This window comes from Montipora capricornis, chromosome 9, assembly GCF_036669925.1.
Source record: "Montipora capricornis isolate CH-2021 chromosome 9, ASM3666992v2, whole genome shotgun sequence".
NCBI classification, from domain to species: Eukaryota; Metazoa; Cnidaria; class Anthozoa; order Scleractinia; family Acroporidae; genus Montipora; species Montipora capricornis.
Window position 1 is genome coordinate 24,096,163 of NC_090891.1, and position 12,072 is coordinate 24,108,234.

At 41.1% G+C, this 12,072-nt stretch overlaps 1 protein-coding gene across 1 annotated transcript in view; it reads left to right on the top strand.

The window, feature by feature from the left end:
- LOC138017085 (cytoplasmic dynein 2 heavy chain 1-like) overlaps positions 1 to 10,301 on the top strand; it is a 108,866-nt gene extending 98,565 nt beyond the window's left edge. Inside the window, exons 65-76 of the mRNA XM_068864283.1 lie at positions 468 to 578; positions 1,468 to 1,623; positions 2,233 to 2,314; positions 3,075 to 3,217; positions 4,050 to 4,121; positions 5,075 to 5,179; positions 6,244 to 6,360; positions 6,675 to 6,887; positions 7,164 to 7,363; positions 8,449 to 8,533; positions 9,250 to 9,366; positions 10,017 to 10,301. Of these exons, the coding sequence (XP_068720384.1) occupies positions 468 to 578; positions 1,468 to 1,623; positions 2,233 to 2,314; positions 3,075 to 3,217; positions 4,050 to 4,121; positions 5,075 to 5,179; positions 6,244 to 6,360; positions 6,675 to 6,887; positions 7,164 to 7,363; positions 8,449 to 8,533; positions 9,250 to 9,366; positions 10,017 to 10,175 (1,560 nt within the window). The 3' untranslated portion in view covers positions 10,176 to 10,301. The remainder of the gene's footprint in view (positions 1 to 467; positions 579 to 1,467; positions 1,624 to 2,232; positions 2,315 to 3,074; positions 3,218 to 4,049; positions 4,122 to 5,074; positions 5,180 to 6,243; positions 6,361 to 6,674; positions 6,888 to 7,163; positions 7,364 to 8,448; positions 8,534 to 9,249; positions 9,367 to 10,016) is intronic.
- The last annotated feature ends 1,771 nt before the right edge of the window (positions 10,302 to 12,072 follow it).

Below are 12,072 nucleotides of genomic sequence, written 5' to 3' on the forward strand. Positions count from 1 at the left end.
TCGACGCCACTACACAATGTTCTTCATAAGGGGAAGGTATGAGAGTATGCAAAATGGCCGTTTTTCGTTTCTTTTTCAAACGTCATTTTTTGTTATTAATCTACCCTATTTGGTTTTGGTTAGATTCTGTTTTCCTCTTCGTTGAGTCTTTTGTAAATACGTTTTTGGTGTATTCGTTTTGAGTCCAAATGGAATACATTTTTATTTGGAGAAGCTTATACAAGTTATAGCTCTTGATGTTTCAAAGAGTTTTATTGACTTTTTTAACTTTTGAGTGTTTTTAGCTTCAACTTTGTAAAACGCATTTGTTCATATTTTCATGCTAATTTGCACCATAGAAATAATAATAATGATGATAATGATAATTATTATTATTAATCAGCTTTTTTAAGAGGCAATTTTTGTCATCATGTTTTGATGTATGTCTGCAATATGCAATGCTTCTCTTGTGTCATTTGCTTCTACAGGAACTCAATTCTTTGGAGCCTCATGAGAACTTCCGTCTGTGGTTGACTGCCGAGTCTCATCCAAAGTTTCCAACAATTCTCCTACAATCCAGCTTGAAAGTCACTTACGAGGTTAGAATACAAAGTAGACCAAAGAAACTCGGTATCGTATGTGGTTTCACTCGGAGAGTAAAGAATCCCTATATGCACGGTTATTTACAGCCTGTAAATAACTGTGCTTAAATATTGTGAAGCCTTGTACTAAACAAACAATGAAAAACATCATAGCGTTCGAAGAATCATTGTTTAAGCCAGGCAAAATTGTTTTTGCCGTTACAAGTGAGGTGGACTCAGCGTTGATGCTTTGAAAATTCGGAATTTTACAAAGAATGTATGGAATCATCTGCGCATTTGCCGCCCAATAATTTGACAGTTTTGGATGGCTAATAACTAGCTCGTTATCAAAGCTAAAAGGCTTAAAACTGGAGATTTAACTAAGTTTAATTAGTTCTTGTACCTTTTGAAGTCAACTTGTAAATAGCATGATGCATTCTGTGAACAAACTCGTATGCTAGCGAAACAAACTGTAAACTATGACGTCATGCAGTAGAGATTCCCTTACACCCGGGGCAATTTTGATATTTGTGATTAGAATGGATTCTCCAAAATACATGGTGAGACATTTAGTTTTGTGTCATGATATCAAGAGCCAAACGATCTTACTAAAGTTTTACTAAGTTTAAAAAAATCTGTAAAAAGATATGAAAGCTAACCATTTCGAGTCAGCGCTTTACCCTAATCACTAGAGATCAGTGCCTAATCCAGAAGTTAGTCTCTTCCTAAACAGAGTGCTGTTTATCTGCCAAAGCGGGTTAACACTGAGGTTGTCAGGTATTGCCACGTAACGTATCACAAAGTGTCTCACCTTATTTTCGAGTATCCATCCCAGTCATAATCTTTCTCACTGTTTAGGAAATTAATAAAATGACACACTCTCACTTTCCTTTTTTTTAATCTTCAGGCTCCGCCGGGAATCAAGAAAAATCTCCAACGCACCTACGATTCTTGGAGTCCAGAGTTCATTAGCCGCGGTAAATCATCAATCAGAGCGCAGGCGCTGTTTGTGTTGGCCTGGTTCCATGCGATAGTCCAGGAACGCAGAAACTACATTCCACAGGTGAAGAGTTCGTTTAAACAAAGTTGTATTATGTTTTTTTACCCCTTCGTCAGCTCTGAGTTTCGGCGTAAAGTTTTCTGCGTACTTATAGAAATTTGCGCCGTTCCTTTTCCCGCTCCTTGCAATTGCGTTTCACCATACATGATTTAGCTTTTACTGAATGTTTAATATTGAAACCATTTTTTTGTTTTGTTTTATTACTTTCAAAACGTCTCCAGGCGTCTGAGTGCTTTATTTTTCTACTTTTGGTCGGGGGAGGCAAGTTGTTGTGCTTGAGTTTTCACGCAAATGTCTTCTTGTATTTTTTCACCTGAAGGATTCTTATTTTGTGGCTTTTCTCTCTCCTCGCTTTCTTATTTTCGTCTCTCAGTAGTAAGATGGTACCAAGCAACTTCAAAAAGTCTAAGTTTTGACAGTGTTCATATAAAATGCCGACCGATTATTTTCTTTTCACATACGTCAATCGAACTTAATTATTACTCTTCAAAACAAGAAGTGAATGTCGCAGATTGGCGAATGAGTTTTATTAGCAATTTGGGAAATTTCCGTTTATTGGCACCGCCACTTTATTTTGTCTTGGCTGAACAAGATTTATTGCTGCTTCTTTAGGGTTGGACAAAGTTTTACGAGTTCGCTTTCGGTGACTTGCGAGCAGGCGCTGACATCATTGACAGACTGTGCACGGCAGCAGGTATGAAAAATATACTGGGAATAAATCAGGGTGGATTGACGAACCGCGCCGGGTAATGGCGGACCGAAAAGTGAAGTTAAAATAAAAATACCTTCATCTTGAAGTTACGACAAAAATTTTCGTCTGTTCAATATTCAACGCAAGTATTTTCGAAATGTGTTGAAAAACGAGAACGAATTTATTTTTCTTCGTAGTAGCACTATAAGGAAAAGCCAAAGTTAGTAGTTACCATTTTGATTTATGGAAAAGCAACCGGTGCAAAACGCGGGAGAATGACTTCGAGCGGGTCATTTTTGGATTGGCTTTGCTTCCTTCTCTGATTGGCTGGAATCGTGGTGCACGAATTTTAAGCCAAATAACCGAACACTCAATTGAAAACATTAACGAGTGTAATAATATTCGTACCTTTGCTTCTTCTTCAGACAATTTAAGAATTTTCTTGTGGAGAAAAAAGGCCACTTAAACAGTCATTTGAAACTACACTCCCGCGAATTAAGTAATTGGTGTACCACTTGTATATGTTCATTAACCTTTGCGTAGAAAAAGCTTGACATTTTTCAAAGCAGTTCTTAAGTAGCTCTCGGGAAAGGAGGGTAGTTTGATCAGTTGAATTTTGGTATTACTATATTGTAAAATTAAAGCTCGGTAAATGTCCTTGGGAATAGTCGGATTCACTTTGTCTTTTCCTAAAATTTTAGTAAAAGAAAACACTGTTGTTGTTGTTGTTGTTGTTAGTGATTTGATTTTTTGTCTCACATAGGTTCAGGGAATGTTCGATGGAAATTCGTGCACGGTTTGTTTGAGAACGCCATTTACGGTGGTCGTATAGACAATACGTTTGATGCCGAGGTCCTTCGCTCTTATCTGCTGCAGTATTTTGAACAAGCCGTGTTTCCTGGACAGGTGAGCCTTAGCTAAACAAGTCACTTAATCTTTACCTTGTTCACTACACTTGTGATTTCAGTCTTAGCAGTAAGGCAGGACAGTTGTGAACTGAACTTAGCTACATGGCTTTTAAGCTCGCACGAGTATCCTGTGGCTCAGTGGTAGAGCATTCAAGCTTAGTAATCGGATGATCATGAAACGGCTTCGACTATCCCGACTTTTCCCGAGTATCCCCGAGTCAACATTCAAAAGATACATCTCATGAAGAATACTAATGTTGCTCGTAAAGTTCAGTTTAACTCATCGGGAAGATGAGCTTGGGATCAGGCGCCTGAAAGAGTCGTGCTGGACGCGCATGTCCACACACCACGAAGGGCAGACATGGTAAGGCTACCACAGTCCACCAACTGGCGCCTGTCACACTGACGCAGCAGTCAGTGGAATACTTACCACTCCATTCCTGCCAGAGGGAGAGGTGCGTGGGAGCAAAAAAGACGAGCCAAAAAGCACTGGCTGAAAGATCCGCAACGATCTGCAACGTTGAGCTAGTAAACGCCTCTGGAGAATGCAAAGGGTACCCCCCCCCCCCCCCCAATAGCTTTAGTTTGTAACCCTGCTGGCCAGCAATCCCTTGATTTTAACTTTACCTAAATTTCGTTTAGCCACATTCAACAACATACATTAAGTGTTATTCTTAAATCGCAACTTAGTTGAGTGCAGGACTTGATTTCTCGGGGCCTTTTATTTCATGGTCTTCCTTGAGCTGCGGGCAAACTGGAGATCACTGATTAATTCTTTCGTCAAGCGGTCTGCTTTTGATAATTACATGGTATTGTTCTTCCGCTTTTAGGGCGGAGGCCGATCAACAAGACCCAAGAAAGTCATTCCTAATGTCTCTCTACCTACTTCTTGCCATCACAGAGTAAGCGCTTGACGAAATCCGTGTTGTTGTTGGGGACATGGTGAATTTCAGCCGGGTTGATGAACGGACATATTTGTAGCCTGCGCGGAGGCAGTAGAGGATGGTGTTGTTATCATTAGATGCCATATTGGAAGCACGTTGGATAGGTCTGGAACGATTGGTAGGGGGCGGAAAAGAAGGATCTCTCCCACTCTGCGCCCCCCTCACTTTGTAACCTGGCCTAGACCCAGACCCATCTCGCGCGCTTCTAATGTGACTTCTAATGATAAATGTTTCGTGATATCAAACATCATCTATCGCCTATTCACCCGTGGCCCTTGAGGGCGAAGAGTCTAATTGTTTTAGTATCACCCAACTAGTCGGACAGAAAAGGCAATCATAAAATTTGCAAATGCAAGTTGAAGAAATCTTTATTTGGGAATAAAACGAAAGAAAGCGTCACGCTTTTCGCTACTCGAGGACTATTACTAAACTACTACAAAACTAACGAGGCGGAAAATGAACATATTAATTAAAAAGTGTTCGCACAATTTCTTCAATTTTCCCTCTTCTGTTTTTGTACTTGATGACTTACGCATTTCCATTGAATTAAGAAGGATTTTGTCAGTTTGGTAATGTTGTGTTAATTTTGCCATATGAGCATCGGATCGTATACGTGACTGGGACACTTATGTCGGCGTTCATCCATTTTCCTCCCCATTTGCATCTCAATGAAAGTTCGCGACAAGTTCGAGTTGATAGAACAGTCGGCCCCTCTAGCCCATCCCATTGTTAAACTTATAAGCTTTAGATCTGCCACAAGAGGAAAGTTGATTGATTCCTTTACTTGATGTGTTGCTTAAAATTTAAAGTTGTAGCGTTTCAGAATAGAGGGTTTCATCTAGTAATGTACCTTGAAAATGTCATTTCTGCCAGGTCCTTGCTTCATTCACGTAGCGTTTTTTTAATCCTAGGATTACGTGGAAATTATCAACTCCCTTCCAGAAGATGACAAACCTTCGTTCTTTGGGTTGCCTGCAAATATCGAACGTTCGTCACAGAGGATCATCAGCTCGCAGGTTTGTCCACGATTTACTTTCATATAGATCACTGCGTTTATTTATGGTATTGAATTACCTAGATCCCGTGATATTCAGACCACCGATGTTTTAGTTCAAAAAGGATATTTACAGTCCTCACTTCCTTAAACTCTTTTACACCACGTGCACTATTAGGGTTACACTTAGGTTAATTTGAATTTTGGTGACTAAAGCCAGGTGTTTCATGGTTTTGTCGCCACATCATCACCAACAAGCCGTCCACAACGTCAACTGTTAGTTTCTTAAAATAAGCATTTCTTGTGGCTTCCCCTCGGCATTAATGCAATAACAAAGTCCGGCAGCCCCATCGTCCGCTTCCTAGGGCCTCTCTTCTTCTTGGAACAATGTTGCAATAGCCCCTTCTGTTACTACACTCCCTACTAAGAATGTACGAGGCTTTGATCGCTCCTTTATTGTGATTATTGCTCCGAGGTTTGGGGATGTATGGGAAAGGGCCTGTGTGACAGACTCCAGAGATTGCAAAACAGGGCTGGGAGAATTATAACTTTGAGTGATTATAATACAAGATAACCTTTACCCTGAGAGTTTTTAGAACTTTTTCAAACCAACTTCCAGGGTTCATTCCTATAACCTACGAGGTGCCTCAAACAATGTTTTTGTACCTACGCCCCGTACTGAAGCTGCTAAGCAAGCTTTTAGCCATAGAGGGGGCAGTCATGTGGAATGGCCTAGAAATTGAACTAAAAGACGAGACAAATTTCAACTCTTTCAAGTCTGCCCTTGCTTTGAACCGAGGATTCCCTTGAGGGTGTTGTGGTATAACCTATTTTAGTTATATAATACATTCTGAGTTGATTTTTAGTTTTTTTATAATTAATGATAGGACAGTTTTCTTAAAAATATAGATATGTTTTTTTTTTAGTTTTAGTGTAGGTGCCTTTTTAGAGCATTTTTAGAGAAGTGAACAGTAAATAAGGCTTGATACTACTACTACTACTACTACTACTACTACCTACTACTACGACTACTACTACTACTAATCTTTGCAAGTGTTAAACGTTATGTTTTGTTCGATTGTGCAGGTGATAAGTCAGCTTAAGGTGCTGATGCGCTCTGATCTTGAAGCGAACAAATTTGACAAAGAAAGGTGGTCCACCGAATTGTCGCCAATTCTGAACTTGTGGAAAAAACTTAATCAGGTGCGTTCGCTTTCGGCTTTCCCTCATTTTGAAGCCAAGACTGAGTTTTGGAATTTAACAAATCTTTGTCGATGGAAAGATATCGCTATTATCAAGTTAAACAATTGCATTGGAGTTTGGGGAGGGACTTTCTTTTCGAAGCCAGGAAAAACATCAGGCACTCGGCAGCAACCACGACGAGTGCTTTGCTATGTCGACTGTTGAGGGTGTGAAACCTCTGTCCCCCTCCCTCTAGATCCGCCCCTGTCACGAAACTTACTTTGCCATGAAAAATTCGTAGAATTTATTTACTTTGCATTTTGTTTGTTATGAAGGGATCCCAACTTATTCAGATGAAAGTCACAGCACCGACAGAGACTGGGGAAGAATCACCAGTGACCTCATTTGTGCAGTTGGAGAGATACAATGCCATCCGATTGGTTCAAATCGTGCACGCGTCCCTCTCCTCCCTCAGTAAGGTCATTCGAGGAACTGCGTTGTTAGATGCTGAAGTTCAGGTTCTTGCCGGTTCGCTACTTAGACAAGAGGTAAGTGATACTAGTTAGAGACATGATCGTTTACCTTAAGCACTGATGTGCACCCTCCCAATCCAAAAGGACCAATAAACGCGAATCGTGAAATGATTGGCAATATCATCAATTTTCAAAAGCCTTACCTGGTCCCTGTCCTAGCTTCCAGGGCTTTTTGGGGGCGAAGAAAACCCTTGGAATGGGGTTCGGCAACCCCCCCTCTCGTTTAGAGCGAGACTTATGCAAAGTTCTTATTTTATTGTGTATACATATCCTTTCCTCTCTTATTTCAAGGTACCTCTGTCTTGGAGCAGTCGTTTGGAGGGTCCTGAAGATCCTATTCACTGGTTGCGAGCCTTGGTCGCCAAGACGCTTGCCTTAGGCTCCTGGGTGGAAAAGTGCAACTCAAACTCCTTGTTAAAGGACGTCTTGGACCTCTCCGAGTTGTTGCATCCTGACACCTTTCTCAATGCGCTACGGCAGCAAACTGCCAGGTAAGATAGAAGTGTTCGTTTATCTATGTGGGCTTTTCACACTGATCTCGCTGGTCACCAGTAAAAAATCCGGGGTAATTTATGAAATGCGCTGAGTGAACAACTGTGAACGCTCCGAAAACGATTGTAATTCAGTGCGAACGGCCTTACTAGCTTGAGGTTGTAATGTCACCAAATTCAACTTGTTTGTCAGGCTCGTTGCTTGACACTATCTCGTCTTATTGGAAGGGTTTTCCGTGAGACGGTCACTAGCAACGTCTTTTCGTGCACAAATCGGCCACATTATTCTTCCATACTTTGATCAGCGTTGTAGTTATTTTGAAAAGCTTGGTACTGTGCAAATCAGTTTTTTTTTTTTTTGCACGCTGATAAAGATTAAGACGGAATCCACCAGAAGTTCGAGTAACAAATGGACACAACCCTAGTACCAAGATTATATACATCGTATTGCAATTTCTCGTTCCCATGGGAGATTGTTTTCGGTGTTATTTCAGGCAATTATTTATATCTTTAGCTTAAAGAAAATGTAAAAAGGGCTGTAAAATACTTAACATTATTCTGGTACCGGATTTTTGTCCGCTATAAACTGAAATTGCTCGATTTTCTATCGGATTTCGTCTCAATTTGTTTTTGTTGCTTCATGACGTTTTTTGTTTTGTTTTTGTTTTTGTTGAAAGCCAAGGGCATCTGCAGGATCTTCCGAGACCTGTTTAAAATAAAACCATAGAACTTGTTTCAATCGAATGTCGTAAAACCAAAACCAAAGGAATTACTTTGGCCAATCAAAAAGAACGGATACAGTCCAGTAAACCAATCAAAACTCGAAGTAATTACACGTAACCGACACAAAGCGCGGGAAAATGTGCACACGCGAGCCACGATTGGTTTTGGTTTCACTTTTGATTGGTTGAAAAAGTGGCGCCAGAACTTTGAACCAATCGCTGAGTGAAGTAATGCAAAACCAAAGCAATTCACTAATTTTACTTTCGACACTCAATTGAAAAGCGCTCTATGGGTGAATTAATCTCTTTAGTTTGATCCCATTCTTCTCACCTATCTCATCGTTTACTGTTGTACTGTCACAGAGCAATGAAGACATCAATCGACAGTTTAAAGCTCGCAGTGTCGTGGAAAGAGTCACAGATCCAGGGAACCAAGTTCACAGTTAAGGTTTGTACTGGACTGCACAGTGCGTAGGGCGGGGGTAGGGTGGCCTGAGGACATTTGCTCGTTTTGATCACACCCGACGGTGATTTGCTTGTAATCTATCTGCCAAACGATGTTTAGAACTAAGGTTTCCTTAGGGTCAAGTTTGCCCCCATTGAGCGGTGCTTTTTGAAAATTACTTTGAAATATGGAATATCTCCTAGGGTGTAATTTTAATGTGCTATCTTTATTCCCATGCAACTTGTAATCATGGCCTCACACAAGGACAAAGAAAGACTCTGACCAGGATGCGAATTGAACCCACGACCTCCGCACTTGATCACAGTTGCTCTACCGACTGAGCTACAAGGACAAACGAGAACAGGTTCTGGGTAAGTGACGGGAAGAGGTGCGTTTATTCAGACGTTGACCGTGCAGCAGCCACACGGCCAACTTAAGGTTTGAATAGGCGCATCCTTTCTCGTCCCTTGCACTTTGGTGAAAGGTGAATTCTCTCATCACTACGCCAAACCTGCTTCCCTGTTCCATATCGATTTCTGCCAGCCAACATAGAGTTGCCTTAACAATCAAAACTTCATGCTTTATTCTCTTGTGGCATACAAAGTCATTATCAAATGTAAATTTCTAAGACTTGAAACTGACTTATGATAACCTTATTCCAGTGTCCAGTGTCTCAATTAGAATTTCAATTACTTGTTTGTCGTGATCTCCCCTTGTAGTTGGGAGGGCTTCAGTTGGAAGGATGCAGCTTTGACGGCAATACTCTGACAGAGAACCAACGAGACTCGCCTAGTGTTTCTGCAATCCCCACTGCTGCGGTAGCCTGGGTACCAAAGGTACGTATCGCAAAAAAGTCAGTCTGGAGTTTCAAAAATATCTTAAAACCCGTCGGGACAGGAGGTCCGACAAGTTGTAATTTTGCCGTCAAAATAAAGCGCCAGAAAATCGAGCTTGAAGAGTTCGCGTACAGTTCACGGTCTGCTGAATAATTCCGTCCCCTACTTGAAAGCCAGTTATGCTGAGCCAATCAGCGTTCGGGCACGTACTAAGGTAAGAGATCGCGTGTGAAGGCTGTCAATTGACACCCAATCCTTTCACGTGTGATTGACATGGTACGTCAATCATTTTTCGCGCGGATATTATGGCGGGAAACAAAGAATAGCGATTTTAGCGGTTTTAAAATTAATTTTTCAGAATTTTATTTTCGGGAAGATATACTTCACAGCCCACCGATTCAAGACTTGCAAGCACAAAAATTTGAGCGAGACGCCCAAATTTACCTTTTCCAAGACCTTAACGAGGCTGAAAAAATGGTATAGAAACGGCAGTTGTTTTAAAGGAAAATCATGCTTGATTATGGCAACTTCTTAAGTTTGTTAATTCAGTACTTTTCGTGATCTGCGATGATCTTTTGCTAAGAAACATGATTTACATATATGCTGTCCAACAGTGTGAAAACTTATTTGTTGATGGTGATTTTTTGTAGGATACCGGTGACCCCTATCCAGCGAGTGAGTGCATCTCGGTGCCAATCTACTACAATGCCGACCGTGACAAAACAGTTACATGTTTCAAGATGCCGTGTGGAGGCAGTCATGCCCGGTGGACCCAGTGTGGGGCAGCCCTCTTTCTGAAAAGTCAATGATTTGTCGTCAATCTTTTAATTTATTTGGTTGTTCCATGCAGTGCTTCGAATTTATTTGGTTGTTCATGCAGTGCTTCTTGCTGTTCGTAGTACATTAGAGTGAATAAACGTAACATTGCTTACGAACTTGCCGGATTTAGTGAGTTCTTTCACCTGTTGAAGGTGACGTTTTGTGGTGGGCTTGCATCTGCGGCCTACGTTCTCCGGAATTACTGAAACCTTATCGTTTGAGGAAGGGTAGTGCCATTTTAACAGTACTTAGAATATTTGTATCTTCCTTTTTTTTTTTTTTTTTTGGTTTTTGTGAAAAATGCCAAACAAGAAGCGGAACCGAGCTTTGTTAGAGCGACTTTCACATATGACCTTGAAAAACAAACGAAAAAACAGAACGTACACAAAAATGCAAAATATTTAATTCGCTAATCGAACAAAAACAAAGGAGCGCGAATTTTCATTGGCTTAGCGAACGCCGTTGCAAACAACGTGATCTCTCCATGGAACTTTCTGGAAAGTTTCGCTTTCACGTCATTTTAAATGCAGTAATGTGATTGGGCAATCGAAATGTTTACTGCCCATATTAGGAGTTTCCTTGGCGGGAATAAGGAGAAGCTTTGTTTTAATCTTGCCAAACATTGGTCCGTGAAGCAAAGTGCGAACCCTTTTTCAAGGTCATAGGAAAGTGGCTTTATATTTAAGGACGGTGCCTACTAATTCTAAGGTATTTTTCCGCAGTTTATGAATATGCGGGAAAAGCAGATCTTAAAAAGCGTTATTGAAATCCAAAAAGGAAATGGGGAGTAACCACGCACTTTTCAATAATATTTGTGAAGAGCTGTTAAAATACAAAGCAATGTATTGCGTTCTTTTCCAAATTGAAGCTTAATTGTCTCTGAAAAACGCATGGTTACCCCCAATTTTCTTTTTGGATACCAAGAGCACTTGCTAAGTTCCGCTTACTCCGTATAGTTTTAAACCGTGCAGAAATATTCCTGCATTAGTAAGCACCACCCATAGGAATCACGAGATGCGCAGAATGTATGCTTAATAACAATAGTAGGCACCGTCCGGTTGATGAAATGGAGAGATGATATTGTTTCAATGGTGGCTCGGGGATGCTCGGAGCAATTTCCATCTCAGTTCAATAGAGAGAATGTACCGTTTCGATTATCTCAGTCTTACCGGGCACTACTGGCTCGGTTGTGCATTGAGCCTTCACGCGGGAGGTCGAGAGTTCGCCTCTGACCGGACCAACACTCAGGGTCTTAAAATAACTGAGGAGAAAGTGCTGCCTTTGTAATTACACCCGCAAATGGTTAGACTCTCGAGTCTTCTCGGATAAGGACTGTAAAACGGAGGTTCCGTCTCATAGCCCTTGTTGGAAACCAAATAGTATGGTGCATTAAAGTGCCTATAAACCCGAATTTTTTTTTTTTTTTTTTTGCCTCGAGAAATCTTTGTATCGCTCTGAGCAAAATGGCGCAAAAATTTTTGTTTTTGGTTAAAACCGGAATTTTTTTTACGAATTTTTAATGTGCGGTTTTCTCTGCCCGCGACCGGGTAAAAGGGAGACTGGGCCTAGTGACGTAATTCCCGGACATTAGCATCAGGCAAATCAACAGAGGAGACGCGTAGTTTTGTAGTTTTCCCTGCGTGCCGGTGAAAACAATTTCTGTTCGGCTGACGTTTGTAACCAGCGTACGTGTTAATCAAGAAATGGCTTCGAACGACTTCATTCTGTCCTCCGGTTCAGATACGGCAGTTTCAGAAATGGGAGATTACGAGCTGGAAGTTGAAGGTTCGCCAAACTCGAGCTTTGCGGCCAGCGATGAGGAAGACACGCACGAGGCATATGCTGACGATCCCCTAGCGGACGAAGAGTGGCTACAGTTGTACTTCT